Source organism: Pseudorasbora parva, chromosome 22, assembly GCF_024679245.1.
Source record: "Pseudorasbora parva isolate DD20220531a chromosome 22, ASM2467924v1, whole genome shotgun sequence".
In the NCBI taxonomy this organism is placed as follows: domain Eukaryota; kingdom Metazoa; phylum Chordata; class Actinopteri; order Cypriniformes; family Gobionidae; genus Pseudorasbora; species Pseudorasbora parva.
The window spans coordinates 2249346-2270971 of NC_090193.1; the positions used below are offsets into that span (position 1 = coordinate 2249346).

A 21626-nucleotide genomic window follows, 5' to 3' on the forward strand; every position below is an offset into this window, starting at 1 on the left:
TTGTTTGCACTTAATATCTATGATCAATGTGTGGGAAGGAGTTCAGTCTGGAGGTCAAAAGACGCCCATGTGCAGATCTGAGGTCTGAAGAGACGATCATACAGGAGAGAAGCCGGGCCGTTGAGTTTTTGGCTAAACCTTTACAGTGCTGTATTCTTTAACAGCATATGATAATTCATACTTAGAATGTAGAACTGAAATGGCATTCATTACAAGATGACGAGTTAAAACATTTTAAATGCACCTGCAAACACTTTAGTCATTGTATTTCATCATTGAGGATTTTAAGATAAAAATACAATGTAAAAATCTTGCCTCGTTCTCGTGAGATAAGGGTCTCGTCACACCCCTAGACATTTTTCTCCATAAAGATACTGTTTCATTAATAATGAAAAAACCTCAATGTGATTAATCATTTTAAAAGTTAAGCCATTAAAAATATATTTTTATTATAAATGCAGGATGATAGATTGCTTTGGGTATCATCAAAATACAAAATGGCTGGTAATGTATTTAATATAAACAATTAATCACCATGTAAATTGAACCATAGTTGCGATTTAATTATTCAATGCTTCATCAAGTTTGTTAATGAGGGACTAAAGTACACAGTCTCTCCGTTAATAACTAAAGGGCATTGGTTTCTATTCTGTGAGCTGTGCGGTGACTATGATTAGCATACAGTTCTGAATTTGGATTAGCCTGACCACTAGCAGAATGTTTTAAAAAGAGACAAATCCAGATATCAGACTGATGCATCCCTACTTTTTACTTGTACCTAACAACTATTTTACAAATTGATTAACTTTACAGACTATTCTGGCTAATGCAATGATCAATCAACAGTTTTTAATCAACTATTTTGCTTTTTCCGGTAACACTTTATTTTAAGGTTCAGTTATTAACTATTAACTAATTGCTAATTATCATGCATATTACTAGGATATTGTCTGTTTATTAGTACTTATAAAGCACATATGGACCCACTTTATATTAGGTGGCCTTAACTACTATGTACTTACGTTGTAATTAATCATTTGATACAATGCACTTATTGTGTAGCTACATGTTTTTACATTGTACTTACATGATTAAAAAAACCTGCATGCAATTACGTCTGTAATTAATTTCTGTTGTTACATTTGTAAGTACACAGTTGGCACTTTCCTTCCACCTAACCCTACCCTTAAACTGACCCATATCAACACACCTTTCCCTAACTCTACCCATATCCCACCTCAATAGCAGCATAGGTGTTTTGCAATACAATATGGGCACAGTAAGTACATTGTACTTATTTTTTGATGTAAGTACATAGTAGTTAAGGCCACCTAATATAAAGTGGGGCCGCACATATTAATGTCTTATTCTGCATGAGCTCTACATCCCTTAATCCGATCCAATCCCTAAACTTAAACGCTACAAAAACTACCTTACTAACTATTAATAAGCAGTAAATTAGGAGATTATTGAGGCTATAGTCATAGTTAATAGTGAATATGTGTTCCCCATACTAAAGTGTTACCAAACTACCTTACTAACTATTAATAAGCAGTAAATTAGGAGATTATTGAGGCTAAAGTCATAGTTAATAGTGAATATGTGTTCCTCATACTAAAGTGATACCAAACTACCTTACTAACTATTAATAAGCAGTAAATTAGGAGATTATTGAGGCTAAAGTCATAGTTAATAGTGAATATGTGTTCCTCATACTAAAGTGATACCAAACTACCTTACTAACTATTAATAAGCAGTAAATTAGGAGATTATTGAGGCTAAAGTCATAGTTAATAGTGAATATGTGTTCCTCATACTAAAGTGATACCAAACTACCTTACTAACTATTAATAAGCAGTAAATTAGGAGATTATTGAGGCTAAAGTCATAGTTAATAGTGAATATGTGTTCCTCATACTAAAGTGTTATCCTTTTTTCTAGAGTTAGAGGTTGAAGCTAACCAATGAAGACCAGATGAAAGTTTTGTTGGTTGACCTTTACTGAATGTTGAGCTGAAAGTGAATGAGGCTTCCGTTCTCTGCTGATTTCTATATCATCTATGATAACAGGAACATGTTTGCCCTCTAAGACTCTGCATTAGCATTCTGAATCTCTCCTGATCGACCGCCAATATCTGCTGTGCATTTACACGGACAAACCCCTTCGATATCCATAATGCGACGGGATGGGCAGAGCTCATAAGAGTCAATAGGAGAGTGATTTATTGACGGCGTAAGCGCTGCATGACTTTCCCTTCTTGAGAGGGTTAATGAGGCTGGAGGCGATGCTGTGACCTCTGCCGGTCATGAGAAGTGCTGAAGCAGCAGGGTCAGTATTGAGCACCGTATGCTAATGCCCCGGCCCCATGACGCCCCTCTCTATCGATTTAACTCTGCCCCGTCCGAAGGGGTCACAAAACTGGTAAGGCTGGGTTTTTCTCACCCCATTGGCAGATTATTTATCTTATTTTAAGCAAAAACTCTCTTCATTTTGAGTTATTTTTCCCAAAACAAGACAATAATTACTTGTCTAGTAAAGTTTTCTTAATGTAAGAATGTTTAGATATTTTGACTAGAAGCAAGACAAAAATACTAAAAAGAGCATATTTTGCAGGGTAAGGGTGGTTTTGGGAGGCGATATTTTTTTTCCCAGGATGGTAGGGGAAGGTACCGCCTTTATCGTCTATGATTGGCTAGAAGGACTCTCCTCCGATTGGTTATATATCTCAGGTTCATGGCAGGCTGTCAGCTAGTCTGTTTTGATCGTCTTTACAACAGAAGTGAACGAAGTCAATCAAACATAGGCCTACTAAGAAAAGCGCTATGTCCGTGTCTTCAGATTTATATTTCAAGTTCACAATTCCATAGCCAATTTCATAGAAGAGACACCACAGTATGATTAAAATATAACATTTTATATATTGTGAACCTAACATTGCATAAACTTGATAGTAATAGACAATTTTAGTGCATGTTAAACATACTAGTAATTGTGTGTGTTTGTGTGTGGACATGTTTTTGCGACATATGAGGACATAAATGTGTATAATGACATGGACAGGTATTACAAGGAGAGGGTGAAATATAAGGACATTGGCCATGTCCCCATTTCAAAATGCTTATAAATAAAAATGCAGAATGTTTAGGTTTAGGGGCAGTGTAAGGGGATAGAAAATACCGTTTTTACAGTATAAAAATCAATACGCCCAAGGAATGTCCCCATATGTCAAAAAAACAAACATATGTGTGTGTGTGTGTGTGTGTGCGCGCGTGCGTGCGGTCGACCGATTCATCGGATTTGCCGATAGCTGATTGGTGGAACAATCGGTTATCGGCAAAAATTCATATTTATAGTTTTTCCGGTTTGCTTCCATGGCGGGAGCGGCTGAGAAGGCTGCTGTCATTACACAGTAGCCTACGAGAGCTCTGAGAAGGGTCTGCTGGCGTTATATAGCGTGAGAGCGGCCTCTAGACGCAAAATAAAAACTATCACTGTTTACATTAACACGTGAGGACACGTGAGGCTGCGCGCTTCACTGAACGCCGCACAGAGCGCGCTGACACATCTGACGCACGTTTAAAACACCAACAGAGAAACGGTATGAATACAGAACACTTCAGTACATGTTGCCAAATCATTATAAAGTGATTGATTTGTTGACTAGATGCTTTAGCAGGGGAAGAACAGCAGTATATGTACTTTGCCGTCGAGGCTGACAGGACGCTAATATTAGCAGCAACGGTTACCTCAAGCATTTAAAACGATGTAACTGAGAAACTTTTTTTGATGTGAGAAACTGTATCACGCATCCGACAGAAATATAAACGCATTAGACGTCAATACATACGTTGTTATTTTGATAAGAAAACCGTTGTGTTCTAAAAAAGCGAACTGTTTGGATTTATATGAAATGATAACACTTAATATAATACAATAATATTCAATTTGTAACATTAAGGTTAATAAATGCTGTAGAAGTATTATTCACTGTTAGTTTTATCTGTTAACCTTTTTTATGCACTATGAACTAACATGAATGATTAAGGTAGAATTGTATTGATCGAATATTAATACATGCTGCAAAATGTACATTACATAATGCATTTAGTTCATGTAAGCTAGCTAAATAAATACATCATTGTTAACAAAGGGGATTTGCAGTCTGTTACCTGACATTTACATGCATGTTTCTAGGTTATAGCTTAAGAAACATTTATTTTGTAATATTTTAATGTTTTAGTTATTTTCTGTAGAATTTTTTTTCTGTCAGAACTCATTTTAATATTTTCATATTTACATATGAAATTTAACACATTTTCATGGTTCAGTTCTTTTTTAAATTTCTTGTAATAAAGTTCAGCACTGCTTTTTTACCTGTTATTTTATGTATTATTATTATATTTTAATTTGGTATCTTTGTAAAAACTATCGGTCGACTAATCGGTTATCGGCAAGCGAGGTCCAACCTAGCTATCAGTATCGGTAAAATCCACTATCGGTCGACCTCTAGTGTGTGTGTGTGTGTGTGTGTGTGTGCTATGAATGAATGAATGAGGCATTTATATAGCGCTTTCAAATGTACAACTGTACACCCAAAGCACTTCACACTCATGTCAGGGGTCTCTCCTCAGCCACCACCAGTGTGCAGCATCCACTTGGATGATGCGACGGCAGCCACAGTACAACGGCGCCAGTGCGCTCACCACACACACACCAGCGATAGGTGGAGAGGAGAGAGGGTGATAGAGCCAATTCAGTGGATGGGGATTATTAGGAGGCTGTGATTGGTAAGTGCCAATCAAGGGAATTTGGCCAGGACACCGGGCTTACACCCCTACTCTTTTACGAGAAGGGATTTTTAATGACCACAGAGAGTCAGGACCTCGGTTTAATGTCTCATCCGAAAGACGGTGCTCTTTGTCAGCATAGTGTCCCCATCACTATACTGGGGTGTTAGGACCCACACAGACCACAGGGTGAGCGCCCCCTGCTGGCCTCACTAACACCTCTACCAGCAGCTACCTGGTTTTCCCAGTTGGTCTCCCATCCAGGTACTGACCAGGCTCAGCCCTGCTTAGCTTCAGTGGGAAACCAGTCTTGGGCTACAGGGTGATATGGCTGCTGGCTATGTTGGATTGACTTCGTTCACTTCTGTTGTAAAGATCAAAACAGACTAGCTGACAGCCTGCCATGAACGTGAGAGATATATAACCAATCGAAGGAGAGCCCTTCTAGCCAATCATAGACGAAAAAGGCGGTACCTTCCCCTACCATCCTGGGGGGAAAAATATCGCCTTTGGGAGTGGCCTCGTAGGGCAGCGAAGCAATGCATTGTGGGAGTTGTTGTCTTTCATCCCCATGTGACAAAAATACATTTTCTGTCTTTTCTCAGTCTAGAAGGCACCAAATTCAAAAGATTATTTGACATTTCTACTACATTAATGACACAGTTTAAATAGAAAGCTTAATGCTAAATCACTGTAGTAACCCTTTAAGGACGTTTTTATAATAATGTACTAATAATAACTTAATAAATGACAGATTTATTCAAACATACAAATATTGAACAAGAGGTTGATTATGTAATATGGTGCATATATATATATATATATATATATATATATATATATATATATATATATATATATATATATATATATATATATATATATATATATATATATATATTAAAATGCTAGTTATTTTTCTAGCTAACAATCGAGTAATTTTATTGCACACATTCCAGCCAATCAGAACAGAGTATTCAGACATACAATTGTATAAATGCGTAATGTATAACGCCAGGTTTACTGTACATTACGAATATTCTCATGCATCTGCACTCACCTCCAGCAGAAAGGGTAGCTGTGCTTGAAAGAGCTGGAGTTCACCAGACGCCCGTTCTCCTTCAGCCACTTGATGATGTTCTTGTCTGCATCCTGAAAGCATTAAGGAGAGAATATGCAGAAGATAAAACCAGCCAAAGTGTGACAATTACAGTTTTTCTCAATCGCTAAGACACATTTCTTGAAAGCTGCTCTCCTTTTCTCTAAACTGTGAACACAAAACCCAATTTAAGCTACATTCACAAAACCTCACTCTTCTTGCAAAACCAAAATTTCACCTCAAAACAGTTCAATCTGTGCTCAAAACTGAACTATGTTGTCAATCAAAATTAAAAACACTTCTGAACAGTCACTAAACACTACATAGAAAAATAGAAAACACAATGCTCAGGACATGAAGCTGGAGAAATAAATGTTTATTGTTCACAGTAGGCTAAATGCATGTTGCAGAACAAACTGTGCATATAGCACTTGTACAAAAAGACACAACAGAAATCGTATGTGTTTGCCTTTTGTGTACAGTAAGCCCGTGTAAAAATAAAGTACACAAATATACAAATAAGAGTATCTCTTCCTCTCAGATTTCTATTTACTGTAGGGCCTCACAAACCAGTGCTCTCTGAACTGGCTCACTGCATATGTTCCCTCACATTATTAGCCACAAGTGTGATCAGTTTTGAGTTGTTGTGTTCAAGTGGTGACATCTGTGCTTTAATTGTGTTTGACTTTTGTCAGCTGTGCTCACCATTATGCAGCACGGGTGCCTCACAATGAAAATGTGTTGGCAAGTTGTCTAAACAGGTGAAAAGTGCTTTTGGTTTTGCCAAAAGAGTGATTGATTCAATCAGTGGGTTCAGGCAAAGGAGCATTTGGTTCAATAGGGCAGGGGTCTTCAACTAAAATTGCTTGGGGTCCAGTGAATAAACCTTCCTCACTGGCCGAGGTCCAGACAACTATATACCTAAAAACATGAATTGATGCCAGACTAAAGAAATAAGTGTAGATTTAAAAAAAAAAATGTCTTTATTGAACAAAATATAATATGTTCTCATGTAGATAAACATGTTGTTTCATATTGTTAAAGCAAACAAAGGTAAACCTTTACTGAATGTATCTCATGTTTTGGTTGTTGTTTAAGTTGCACTGGTACAAAATATCTAATTCACCCAGCAGCCATGTCTGACAAAAATATGATGAATGAAAAAATGCCTTCATCTCTAAATCTGCACTGAAAATACATTAATTTCAACATTACTACCAACTAAAGTGCTTTTACTGCTGAACTGAGAACGATAAACAGTAACAATCAATGAACACAAACCCTCCTGATTAAAAAACTAAACAGAAATCTCATAACATAATTTTATGTTTATTCACATGAATAGTCTAACTAAATCTTCAGCACTGCTCTCTCTGTGCTTCAAATTGCACTGGTAAAAAATAATTAGCAATATTATCCAGGAACACAAACAGGTAAAAATAAAGTGCCACCAGTGTTGGAAAAATGAAAAAGTGCAAGAAACATTTTCTCTCTTTATTTCAACTGTTCTTTTAAATCCAGAAACACGTAAATAACCACAAATTACATTTCAAAAGGCTGAGCTGAGCTGAACTTAAAGACGGAACGGAACGGTGTGCAAACTCTAACCCGTTAACATGGGAGACGAAATAAAAACGGACACGCCACAAGCTGCACGATTTATTAAAGGGGCGGTGAAATGCTGTTTCATGCATACTGAGCTTTACACTGTTAAAGACTTGGATTCCCATCCTAAACATAAACAAAGTTTCAAAAACTAATGTTGGACGTTTGATGGAGTATTTCTGTGTCAAAAATACTCCTTCCGGTTTCTCACAAGTTTTGGAGAGTTTTTTCGAGTATGGGTCGGCTTGACGTTAATAGAGCAGAAGGTCCTTGTATGGGCCGTACGGGCTCTTCTCCCGGTAGGGTGCGCGCGCGAGCGACCGGACCAGAGTGAGTCAGTGAGAGAGCAAATGCACGGCGCCAATAAACACTGCACTCACTGCTGTCTCAGGACTTCACCAAAGCAACAATGTCACCAAAGAAGTGTGTTTTTGACGGAGCGGTGACTATAAAGGTTCGGTCCTGCTTTGGAAGCAGCCGGTGAGTAAAACTGCTTCAAATGTCTGTGCTGTCGGCTATCGTCGCGTGAGTAAACATCAGTAAACGACACGATCGTATAGTTAATTTATCAATGGAGCATGCGATGTATGGTGTGTGTTTAAATACATTTGCTTAGCTGACCACTATAGGTGTCAGTTTGATTATTGTAAAACCACCCAAACATAAACCTAGCGTTCTCACAAAGCGTGCTTCGTCATTCAAATGCGCTAACGGTTACTCCATTGTTGTTCTCTGTATAACGTTACACTAGTCTGACGTGCAAAACCGCTTTGCTTGCTACTGCTAAGGTTTAGTCGCATACAATAGTCCATAAACCGAATCATGTCCTCATAAACTGCGAGTAAACACACACAAATGTTGACAGGCCACTAAATACAGTCCATACCACAGAGACGGACGTCCTGCTGCTGCTGCTTCTCCTGTTCAGTTTATTTCAGCCTCCGGATCTGATTCTGGATCATATCTGTATTCGTTGAATCTGATTGATAGCCATGGTTTATTAGGGTAACGTTTTCTTCTCCACGCTTGAGGACGTCACCGCTTTGTGCGCTCGTCATTCTTTAGCTCCGCCCACATGATACGCCTCCAGCCGCTCAGTGTTTTTCGGAAAGACTCGGTACAGCCTATCTTTCTTTTATAAATATAATAAAACTAAAGACTTTTCAGAGATATGAAGGATGCAATACTACTCTATAGGTACTCAAGATTGACATGAGATTGACTGAAACTGAGTGTTTCACCCCCCCTTTATATTATATTTCCCTCAAATCGTCCATGTACATACTGATTTCACCCTTTGCTACAAGAGACACCCATTGTGCAGTTCTTCTACAGTTCTACTGATCTGCCTGATATAAATGTGATTATTTCTTTATTTTTGTATTTATTTTTTTCAATCGCATTTGGCATTTATTTATTTCATTACGTCAATTGCGTTTCATTTCGCCATTTTGCGACCCCTGCAATAGGGTTTAGTGTTTTAGCATTTGAGAAAAACTGTAAAGAGTAAGACATTTCTCTAGCTGCAGCGCTGGCATTGAGCCCTTCTGCAGACTCAGGCCTCGCTTTATGGCTTTATCTGCAGCAGGGCTCAATGCCAGCGCTGGAGCTGTACAAACGCATGAAATGCCTGATCACATCCCAGCTCCTGCACGTTTCAATGACTGCCATTCAACAAAAGTCATATTAATTCACTTTAATGGAAACATGTCCAGTGTGTCCTTGGGGCTAAATTGGCTTCCTGTCTCATGCATAATCGATTCTAGGAACCTTTTCTTAACCTGTGAGGCCTTTTGAAGGGTATCTGTATTCCTCCTGGAGAAAACCGTAACCTGTGAGGTCCTACATGAAACCTCACCAGTGTTTACAAGACTCACAACTCGTTTATCGTCCCCAGGAACGGCCTTCATTCACCTGGCAGATTCAATGAAGGCTTCACGTTAAATAAATTCCCATGACAGTTTTTAAACACCTTAGAAGCACAAATCCTAAGATAAACGCATTTAGCATGTCAAGTACCATTATGTATTTGTGAATTATAAATGAAAAAAAATTACACAAATTGCAGAGTAAACTACTCTAACCATCAAGTTCGACCATTCAAGCCTGTTATTAACGTTATATTAAATATATACAAGAACTTACTAAAACAGATGAATATGACATGACAAATTCAGATTGGATTGAGATCTGGGGAATCTGGAGGCCGAGTCGACGCCTCAAACTGGTTGTTGTGCTCCTCAAACCATTCCTGAAGCATTTGTGCTTTGTGTCAGGAGCATTATCCTGCTGGAAGAGCCACAGCCACCAGAATACCGTTTCCATGAAAGGCTGAACATGGTCTCAGCAATGCTTAGGTAGGTGGAGCGTGTCAAAGTAACATCCACATGGATGGAGGACCCAAGGTTTCCCAGCAGAACATTGGCCAAAGCATCACACTGCCTCCGCCGGCTCGCCTTCTTCCCATAGTGCATTCTGGGGCCATGTGTTCCCCAGGTAAGCCACACACACACACCCGGCCATCCACGTGATGTAAAAGAACACGTGATTCCTCAGACCAGGCCACCTTCTTCCATTGCTCCGTGGTCCAGTTCTGATGCTCACGTGCCACTGTTGGTGCTTTTGGCGGGGTCAGAGGTCACCCTGACTGGTCAGCGGCTATGCCGCCCCATACGCAACAAACTGAGCTGCTCTGTGTATTCTGACAGCTTTCTATCAGAACCAGCATTAACTTCTGGAGCAGTTTGAGCTCCAGTAGCTCGTCTGTTTGATCGGACCACACGGGCCAGCCTTCGCTCCCCACGTGCATCAATGAGCCTTGGCCGCCCATGACCCTGTGGCCGGTTCTCCACTGGTCCTTCCTTGGAGCACTTTTGATAGATACTGACCACTGCAGACCGGGAACAGCCCACAAGAGCTGCAGTTTTGGAGACGCTCTGACCCAGTCGTCTAGCCGTCACAATCTGGCCAAACTCGCTCAAATCCTTACGCTTGCCCATTTCTCCTGCTTCTAACACATCAACTTTGAGGACAAAATGTTCACTTGCTGCCTAATATATCCCACCCACTAACAGGAGCCGTGATGAAGAGATCATCAGTGTTATTCACTTCACCTGATCAGTATATATATATATATATATATATATATATATATATATATATATATATATATATATATATATATATATATATATATATATATATATATATATACATATACACACACAGTATTTGTATATATTATTTACACTCTGTGTGTCTGTTTATATACTGTGTGTGTGTGTGTGTGTGTATATATATATATATAGACACACACGCGCACATTTTTTATAGTTTATTACATAAATGTGGTAATGTGTGGTATATGTGGTAATCACAATTTTGACAGCACTAATGCAGAAATTGACAGTGAAACTGGCTTGAGAGCTTGCAAGTTAAATCTTTCGATTTTATAATTTTATGAACTTATGTTTACAACCAGTTTTTTTTTTTTTTATAAACAAAAAATAAGATATGGTGTTGTTGGGTTTATATTTATTTGTCGCAGTCTGTTATGCTGTTCACTGATATATTCCTCTGAAATAATGCCTTTAAAATTTGAATTCAATCCCAATTTTGGAAATAATTTAGCCCTGTTGACAGTGCCTTAGTTTGGGTTGACATGAGGGAGTAATAGATGACAGAACATACATAGTTATTTCTGGGTGAACTATTGTTTTGCATAACCTACATAAGGTTTCAGACCCTAAAACTGACAGGGTTCAAGTGTTAATTAGCAAACCCACCCTGATTCAATATTTCCAAAGTAAATGTATCAAACTGTCAGGGAGTCCGTCTCTATCGGCTCTAATTCAAAGACACAGCTGGAACGTCTGAGTGCGGTAATGAGCGCAACAGAAACTGACTATGAGTGCCGAAATACAAAATGACAGAGCAGACCTATGATGAAAGATATTCTCAGAAAACAGAGCTCAGTTTCTCAGTCAGTCATCTCCCGCTGGGCTAAACTGCTGAGTTAAGGGCTCCCATAGTCCCTCTGTCACCAAACAAGGAGTTTCATTAGAAGAGTACCGGACTTGTGTCCTCCCGTCTTAGTGAATTCATCAGTGGGTTAATTAAAATCTCTTGAAGCATCGAAAATAAATTTTGGTGCAAAAAATAACAAAAACTTCTACTTTTTCAGCATTGTCTTCTCTTCCACGTTAGTTTTCAATCCCTAAATAAAGATTCGAACGGTTATGAATCAGCGTATTGATTAATGATTCGGATCGCCAATGTCACGTGATTTCAGCAGTTTGACACGCGATTTGAATCATGAATCGATATGCTGATTCATAACCGTTCAAATCTTCATTTGAGGATTGAAAACAAACCCGGAAGAGAAGCCAATGCTGAATAAAGTCGTAGTTTTTGTTATTTTTGTACCCAAATGTATTTTGGATGCTTCAAGAGACTCTAATTAACCCACTGATGTCTCATATGGACTACTGTGATGATGTTTTTATTCCCTTTCTGGACATGGACAGTATAGTGTGCATACACTTGCATACGCTGGACCCTAATCTAAAGAGACCCGTGTTTCTTAGAGAAGTGGAGGGCATCCGTACCTTCACGTACTGACCAGCGAAGTGAGTGACCTCTGAAGTGAACACACCGGATGAGTCCACGGGGCAGATGGGAGCCGAGTCTCTCTGGATGATCTTATAGTCCATGCAGACGCGGTAATCATCCTGCGGACAGAGGAAACTTTCAGCACATGGGGACTGTGATTCGGAGAACATTTCCCGGGAATCAACGACAGAACAAACATCTATATGACACAATAGAAACAAGCCCATTGATATGATCCTGCTCAAAGCCATAAACAACTAATGCGCTAAACATCGTGAGGCATCAGCTGATGGTTCTGTTATGGTGCGTTCACACCAGACGCAAATGAAGCAAATAAATCACGCTATTCGGGCGAAGTTGGACGCTTTAAAGGAAGTGTATGTAAGATTGTGGCCAAAACTGGTACTGCAATCACTTTCATATGACTGTAGAGCGGTGTATCCCCCTCCCCCTGACTCGAGGTTGCCAGATTGGCTGCAGGAACGTTTGTAGATCTGCAGCTGTGGTAACTAGAGCAGAACTGGCAACCCGGATGCCCAAACACTACTGACTTCATGATTGGTCGATAATGTCTAGAGACATATCAGGGCCATTTTATGAAAATTGAAATACATTTCTTACATACAGTTCCTTAAACATTTTGAGTTGAAATTCACTACACATCAGACGGGAGTTCACGTCATGTGAGGGTCCTCTGCCAGGCGGCTCATCTCGCAGTGAAATGGCGGACATGGATCGTTTACAAATACGGCGAATAAGCTCAATTTGCTGCCTTTAGCTAGCTTGTAGCCTCAATAGGGTGAATTCAGGGTGATTAGGACACTTTTTCCAAAGTCATCTCAATGGCAAAGAGTGTCCCAATCTCCATAGGCAAGGCAAGTTTATTTATATAGCACATTTCATACACAATAGCAATTCAATGTGCTTTACATAGAAATTAATTAAAATAGTAAAAACATATGGATAAGAAATAAGAACATCATGCATAAAAATTTAAAATGGAAACTAGGATAATTAAATTCCCTTTCTGGACATGGACAGTATAGTGTGCATACACTTGCATACGCTCTCGGACTAAATATAAAATATCTTAAACTGTGTGTGAAGATGAGCAGAGGTCTTACTGGTGTGGAGCGACATTAGGGTGGGTCATTAATGACAAATTTCATTTTTGGGTGAACTAACCCTTTAATATCGTTAGAGGAGGTTTGACCAGACCACTAACCTACAGTAAGAGTGATTTACAGCAGATGTTTAAGTGCAGTGTGTCCTTTACTGTATGCTCTGCTTGCTCTCCTATAATGAATCATTTCAGGTCTCTGAGCTCATGTGCATAACAGTAGCTCTTCCTGTAGGATTCCTCCATTTTTAGCATCCTCCTTTTGTCCTTCTGCTGTCTCTGAGATGATGAAGCTGGTCTGCATCAAACATTCAGCACTGAGATGAGGACCAGGGTTCACTTCGCTCTCATCAGATGGAGTCCTGCTTGAGATGATCACAAGCCTTTGGGCCAGATGTGATATGAGTTTCTCAGCGAACCGCCTCAACCGCCTCAACTGTGCTTCAAGGCTTATCTGATGACCCTGACACTTTCTTCAGCTGTCCTGACAGGAACCATTCAAGGACGTCTTGGATCTGCTTTTTGGTTTTCTAACAAATTAAAGTAAATTGAAATGAAAAACCTATTTTTCCACAGTTCTGCTGGGAATGAATCGTGAATTTAAGAATTTCAAATGCATAGAGTGATGATTTTTAAAACATAATTTATGAGTGCAGTGCGCATGCAGAGACTCCGCCCACACACTCTTCTGATTGGCTGTGATTTTAGATTGATTTGGTTGTGAGTGCAGTGCGCATGCAGAGACTCCCCCACACACACTTCTGATCTTGTCACGTCCGGTGTGAACAAACAAATTGCTTTCTGCTGGAATCATACCGCATTGCATCTGGTTAAGACACGGTGTTACCCACAATTCTCGAAGCACACAATTTAATGCAAGTATGTAGATGTGACTTACAGCTCCAAAGTAAGGGGCCTGATGGACCACTCCTGTACCGTCGTCATCACGCACGTAGTTATCAACCACCACAGAGAACGCCCCACTCTCCTTACACTGAGATAAAAGACAAGCATTTGTAAAGATCTCATTTGACAGATCCAGAGCTTTAAACAGAAAGACTATGAAATGGTCAGCGCAGTGACGCATAATTACATGCTTTACCTTGATGAAGTACTCAAAAAGAGGCTTGTATTTTTTGCCCTTCAGGTTCTTGCCGGGAAATCTAAAAAACAAAAACACAGTTTATCAACACTGAACTACAACAGCTAAGCGGTTAGAGAAATAACTGGCACAACAAGGCCATCGCAGCAAAACAATCCTTGACCTTTTCAAATGTGAACACTCAAAGCTCTTTGATTGATCAATACAGAAAAACAGGTGGGAATTGAGCCACTGAACGTACACTATTTTGCCAACAGTATTGGGCCACCCCTCTAAATCACTAAGTTCAGGTGTTCAAACCCTTCATGTGGCCTTCAGATGAGCTCAAGAACAGCGTAGAGAGCTTCATGGAATGGGTTTCCGTGGCCGAGCAGCTCATCCAAGCCTTACATCACCAAGAGCAATGCAAAGCGTGGGATGCAGTGGAGTAAAGCAGCCGCCACTGGACTCTAGAGCAGTGAGACGTGTTCTCTGAGCGACCAATCACGCTTCAGTCTGACAATCCCATGGACGAGTCTGGGTTTGGCAGTTGCCAGGAGAACGGGACTTGCCTGACTGCATTGTGCCAAGTGTAAAGTTTGGTGGAGGGGAGATTATGGTGTGGGGTTGTTTTTCAGGGGTTGGGCTTTGCTCCTTAGTTCCAGTGAAAAGAACTCAATGCTTTAACATACTAATACATTTTGGATAATTTCATGCTCCCAGCTTTGTGGGAACAGTTTGGGGACGGCCCCTTCCTGCATGACTGCGCTCCAGTGCACAAAGCACTGGTCCATAAAGACATGGATGAGCGAGTTATATGTAATTTAGTCCAAGATTCTTTAATGACACTTTTACGTTGCTCTATGACACTGGTAGGTTCAGTCCTCATTCACTGTAATTGCATGGAAAAGAGCGACCAGCACAAACTTCATAATTTCTCATTTTGTGTTGAAAGAATGCAAATAAACTTCATAGAAGTTTAGAACAACATGGGGGTAAGTCAATTAATGAATTTTTTACACAAACATCAAGGAGTGCAGTGAAATTAACTCTACTCTTGCTTCTCATTCCAGTCACAGCCTCACCTTCTGAAGAACATTAATCAAAAGCAGAGAGATATTAATCAATAATAGCAGTTCAGCTCAAGACTAATCCCACATTACCTTCGCTTACTGTTATCAGCTCACCACACCGCACACTGCTCAGAGAACACACACACACACTCTGCTCAGAGAACACACACATATAATCGCACACACACACACACTGCTCAGAGAACACACACTCACAGAATCACACACACATACTCACAAACACACACTCACAGCTCAGAGAACACATTTACAGACACACACATTGCTCAGAGAACACACTCACAGAATCACACACGAAAACACAGACACACATACTCACAAACACGCGCACACTCGCGTGCACTGCTCAGATAACACACTCACAGACACACACACGCACAGCTCAGAGAACACAGACACGCACACAGCTTAGAGAACACACACACTCACAGAATCACACAAATAATCACAAACACACACTCACACACATTTACGCACACACACTCACAGCTCAGAGAACACACACTTACAGACACACATGTACAAACGCACATTGCTCAGAGAACACACTCACAGAATCACACACGAAAACACAGACACACATACTCACAAACACGCGCACACTCGCGTGCACTGCTGAGAGAACACACACACACAGACTCGCACAGCTCAGAGAACACATACTTGCACTCACAGAATCACACACACATAGACTAACAAACACACACTCACGCACACTGCTCAGAGAACACACACTCACAGAATCCCAGACACACAAACACATTCACACACAGACTCTCACAGACTCTCACAGACTCTCTCTCTCTCTCTCTCTCTCTCTCTCTCTCTCTCTCTCTCTCTCTCATACACACACACACACATACACATACACTCGTAGTGCGATATACTATGATTCAGTCTGGCCAAGAGAGACAGATCAGATTAACTGTCCTGAAATTAATCAGTAGTCGTCACACAGACTTGCTACTGAAAGTTTGTGCAAAAGATGGCAGTGTCTGTAACCGCACACTCTCTGCATACACACTTCTTTTGAACAAGGATGTGAGGTCATCAAGTGGTTGAGCATCCGAACTAATACACTCACTTGTCCAGAATGGTGTATTCAGTGTCAGATTTGAAGAGAGCGACGAGTCTGGCCTCCATCATGATGTAAATCTTCTGAGAGCTGTTATCTGAGACACACACAGCAGATCATGAGACACATTACAGAACACACTGATTAAACCATTGGTGCGCTGCAAAAAATGCTCTTCTTTTTTAGTATTTCTTTTCCTTGTTTCCAATCCAAATATCCAAATATTCTTAAATCAAGAGGCATTTTGTGTTTTGCTGGGACATTGTGTTTTAAAAAACGAAAGGATGGAAGCGTCGACAAGAGCACAGTTGTGTGCAAGCTATACAACAACGAGTTAGCGTATCACCGCAGCACATCGAGCCTCAAATATCACAAATACGCTTTTGCTACACTTAATGGCAAAGATTGCACTGGTCTGCTGGACTGAAATAAATCAACTATATTTTGTTGATCAAGATTATGTATTCAGTCATTATTCAATGGGATACTAAAAATACATGTGAAAAATAACTTCTCACTGTTCTCAATTAAAATGCGATTCATTTCAATTAATTAATAACAAAGCCTCTAATTAATTAGATTAACTTATAGTTATATATAATATATATAAATAGTTATATTATATATAAAACAGGCAAAATGATCTGCCAATGGGGTGAGAAAAATAATCTTATTTCTGTTTGGGACGGAAACAAGAAACAAGGTTTCAATCAGAAATAAGATTATTTTTCTCACCCCATTGACAGATCATTTTGCCTGTTTTAAGCAAAAACTCACTTCATTTAGAATTGATTTTCAACAAAACAAGAAAAAATATCTCATGTCGTTTTACTTGTATTGTAAATGCATCTTGATTTAAGAATTGTTAGATATTTAGACTAAAAACAAGACAAAATTTACTGAGTAAGAACAGCATTGTTTGCAGCGTGAACAGGCAGTGGAAGCTCGCGGCGGGGTAAAGTGTGCCGGGTGGTTCTGGGTAAGATGTGCCAGCTGTGTCATATATGCATCGCATGGATCAATCACAGCCGTCTCGGTCATTTCAACAGCATCTAAAACACGAAATGGATTCAAAAAGGGGAGTCGAAGCGACCTGAAAAAAGGAGCCGCTCTGATACTACGACATGCATGCGGAGAGAGAAACAATGCGAGAGCATCAATAAAACATGGCACTTCCCCAGGGCAGGCTGGGAAATGATTGGGCAGAGATGTGGAGCACTGACACACACACACACACACACACACACACACACACACACACACTCTCCTGGCACGTCATTGGTATTCTGCACGTCTCTCTCATGCAGCAGAAGCGGTGCTGATGAACCCACGGGCTCACGGCGCCCCCTGTCAGCCGCTGCAGGACACCGCAGCCTCAACACAAACTGGGTTAGGATCACGCCAAAAAAAAGACCAAAGAGCTATTTTTACAGACTACGCTGTTTATAAATGACCTGCTTTGAGGTTTCTCGTCGACTGCAGCGATGCATCAGGTGAAGGAGGAGCGTGAGCCCGTTAGCACAGCTTCAGCTTTTGACCAAATGTTACGTCAAACACAAAGTGTTGCAGGTGCTAAAAACTTCAGGAGATTAAATACAACCCTCTACGCACACCTTGGCAATAGAATCGCCATTGGCTAGTACATTTGTTAGTTAAGTCGCCAGACTAATATACTTTATTATATTATACTTATTTACTAATATACTTATATTATATATATATACATACATATATATATATATATATATATATATATATATATCTGTGTAAAATGCACTACCACTACCGGAAACAAACGGCATCTTCTGCTTGTTCTTAAAAGATGAATAATTGTAAATTAATTCTGGTATTTTGACAGGAAAGTGTGTGTGTGTGTGTGTGTGTGTGTGTGTGTGTGTGTGTCTGTAACGCACTCAGCAAAGCGACGGAGAGTTGTGCGCCTTCACACTAGAGTTTAGGGTACGTCGTTAGATGAGCTGAGAAACTCTCACGTGCTCAAAGTATTCAGCGAGTGAAAATATTATCTATGCTAAACTTATTCTTAACCTCTAGCACACACACTGGCGTGTAAAATATAAGCATTTATTAGCCAATGACTAATGATAGATATTATTTAGTCGCCCAGAGTGAACATTTACTCACATATGCGAGTATTGTTGTGTTTTGAAATAAATTTTTTACATTAATTTTCAATGAGGTTTGCCAATTCTGTTACACAAATGTGTGATTTAATTTGTATGAATATTGAAGTTTATAAACAAGTGTTTTGGCACACATGGTCGAGTGGCGCTAAAATTGTTCTAAAATCGGGCATGTTAAATTAGCATTCAATGAAAGCAAAAGGAAAAGAACACGGAGTGTGTTAACATGCATGTTTTTAAGTTGATTGTGACTAAAGGGGATCTCTCACCGGACTGAAGCTCAGCGCCGCGTCTCAGGATCTCACACCAGCGCACATTATATACACAAGCTCAATTTTGAATCGACTTCTAAAAGAAAAGCTGCACGATGAGTGTGTCTTGTAGCACAGGGTGAAATCAGTACATTGACGATTTGAGGGAAATATAATTTTAATATAAAAACTTGAAATGGCGCTCTGTGGCGTGGCAGGATTTTAAACAACTTCCTGAGTGGAAGTATCATGTGTATATTATGGGTGTTTAATGGCGTTCTTGCTCATAAACATAGCATTTAAATAAAATACATGATGGAAGGAAACTTTAGCCCCTTTCCCACTGCGATTCCGGCAAATACACGGATAATGCGACCCGGCATTTGTTCCCGGGCCGCTAGATTTGGTCCATTCACACAGCCAGCGAAATACCGTAATATGTGCGCTTTCACACACAACGCTTAACGGTCCCGGGTCGAGTTGACACATGACATCCTGATGTGACGTATAACGGCGAGCGATCTCAGCTTCAGCGCGGATAGTAAGGAGCTCCGTGGTCTCGACTTGTGTCCAGTTTGCGCACATTTCTGCTTGTTTAATTTGAGTTTCTTTTGTATTCTATTGTGTTTCTATTGTTTAAAACACCGACGAGCTCTTCTGGCACTGCAGGGTTGTGTTATTGAAAAAACAAGCTCTAGGAGTCGCACGATAACACGTTGCGGCATTAGTTTCGGCTTTTGTTCACACAGCGCTCGTCCCGGATCGAACCCCGCAATATTACTTGGTCCCCGACCCGGGTCGAATTCGGTAATCAATCCCGGGACGTGGGTGCTTTCACACAGAAGGCGACCCGGCAATGCTCCGGGAATATTGCGGGTCCGACGTGCAGTGTGAAAGAGGCTTGTGTGATACAATTCTGTACCTACGTATAGAAAAGTTTGTAAACTCCAGGACTCTGCATCACTGTCATGTTTTTATTCTGTTTTGTTCTAAGAGTAGTGTTGTTGTTTTGTTTTTGTTTTTTTGATGGTTTTGTGTGTGTGTGTTTACATGTTTTGAAAAACCAATAAACTGTTAATCATAAAAATAAAAACAACTTCCTGAGTTGCTGCGGACAGGCACCGAATGCTGCCGCCGGTGTGTGTCCACTCCTTGAAAACAATGAGTTTGAATTTTACCCCATATTGCTAAAATGGTATGATCCTCGTTTCATAACACCTGCGATGATTCGACTGTGAGATCGGTGGTCGAATCCGGCTCCCCATATCGGGGTACTAGTCACCCCTACTATATACACAGATGAAGCGTACCTTTGACCTTGACGTAGCTGAAGTCGGGGTTGACGCAGAGGGCCAGGTTGCTGGGCAGAGTCCATGGTGTGGTGGTCCATGCGAGGAAACTCACCGTCTCATCCTCCAGAAGAGGGAAGGTGACGATCACAGACGGATCCTGCACATCCTGTTGAGCAAAGTCCAGAATTTTACACATCTGCACCAAAGATGGAGTGATGAGAATGAGAGAAATCAAGGCTCATATGTTGACCTTGTAGTTCTGATGGGCCTCGAAGTTGGACAGAGGCGTGTTGCAGGCAGTGGAGAACGGCATGACCTTCACCCCACGGTACACCAGACCCTTATCATACAGCTGCTTAAACACCCACCTGAAACACAACAACAACACACACGTCACGTAACGCATCTCCAGATGCTTCTAACGCCCGATTCCCACACACTCCATTTGCAGTGTGTATGCGGTGTGTGTTGCGGTGTGTATGCGTTGCGTGTGCTTTCACATATGCTGCGTTTGCAGTCCGCAACTGATCCGCTGTGTATACCACAAACACAGCATTATTATTTTATTTAAAATCCAAAAATGTGTTACTGAACATCTGGTCAGAATTGCTCTCTCTCAATCTCTGTGTTTACTCTTTCATAGATGTCAGGTTTTAACGTACTACATCTAAACAACATTTTATTCAATTCATTAATTCATATTTATATAGCCTAGTACTTTAGATTTATCTAACACAAGTGGCAAAACATTTGAAACATTGATTATAGCCTAAAATCACAAACATTTTAAATTAGAAACTTACAATAGGCTATTTTAAACAGCCGACTGTCGTCTTTTCTTACGTTTTTAAACCCTTTTAAAAAGAAATCCTGCAGGTCATAAATAACTTTGATTTCAATCTCCAAAAAAAAGGACGAGTGCTCTCCATTATGGCACTTTTTTACCTAAATGCCAGGTAAGGTGTCGTTTCCTTGCTTTACCCGAGAAAAAAAGCCATGTGTTGACTTTGAAACAAGAGTGTATTTCAAATGATATGCATCTGTGGTGAAATTAGATTAAAAATGCAATAAAAAAAAAAAACAACCACCCAGTCATATCTCACATTTTTACAGACTGACCGGCTGATTTTACAGCTTTTGCTGAAGTCACTCGGACAGTAATTGTTTATCAGGTGGACATCTGTAAAAATACATTTCTGTGGCTTCTTAGTGACAAAACATGTTCAGATGATGATTTATTTACGGGGGAGAAGCAAAATGTTTGATTGTGAAATCTGTTCCATTAAACATTTATTTAAATATTCTATTTAACAACAAGAATATGGGTTAACATTAATTGTTCTTAAGTCAGGTTATTAAGTAAAGATAATAAGTTATTGCAGCCTATTTCTGTTTACTAATAAGAAATTAAGTTGAGTTAAGTTATTAAATTAAGTTATTAAGTCATTAAGTTATCAAGTTAGTTAAGTT

At 39.9% G+C, this 21626-nt stretch overlaps 1 protein-coding gene and 1 pseudogene across 1 annotated transcript in view; both read right to left on the reverse strand.

Moving 5' to 3' along the window:
- Window positions 1–21626, reverse strand: part of iars1 (isoleucyl-tRNA synthetase 1) — a 134514-nt gene that overhangs the window by 99557 nt on the left and 13331 nt on the right. Inside the window, exons 6-12 of the mRNA XM_067431363.1 lie at window positions 20407–20524; window positions 20175–20322; window positions 16482–16569; window positions 14325–14385; window positions 14121–14216; window positions 12099–12221; window positions 5848–5939 (exon numbers count right to left, since the gene is read on the reverse strand). Of these exons, the coding sequence (XP_067287464.1) occupies window positions 5848–5939; window positions 12099–12221; window positions 14121–14216; window positions 14325–14385; window positions 16482–16569; window positions 20175–20322; window positions 20407–20524 (726 nt within the window). The remainder of the gene's footprint in view (window positions 1–5847; window positions 5940–12098; window positions 12222–14120; window positions 14217–14324; window positions 14386–16481; window positions 16570–20174; window positions 20323–20406; window positions 20525–21626) is intronic.
- LOC137058919 (5S ribosomal RNA) lies at window positions 5010–5126 on the reverse strand (annotated as a pseudogene).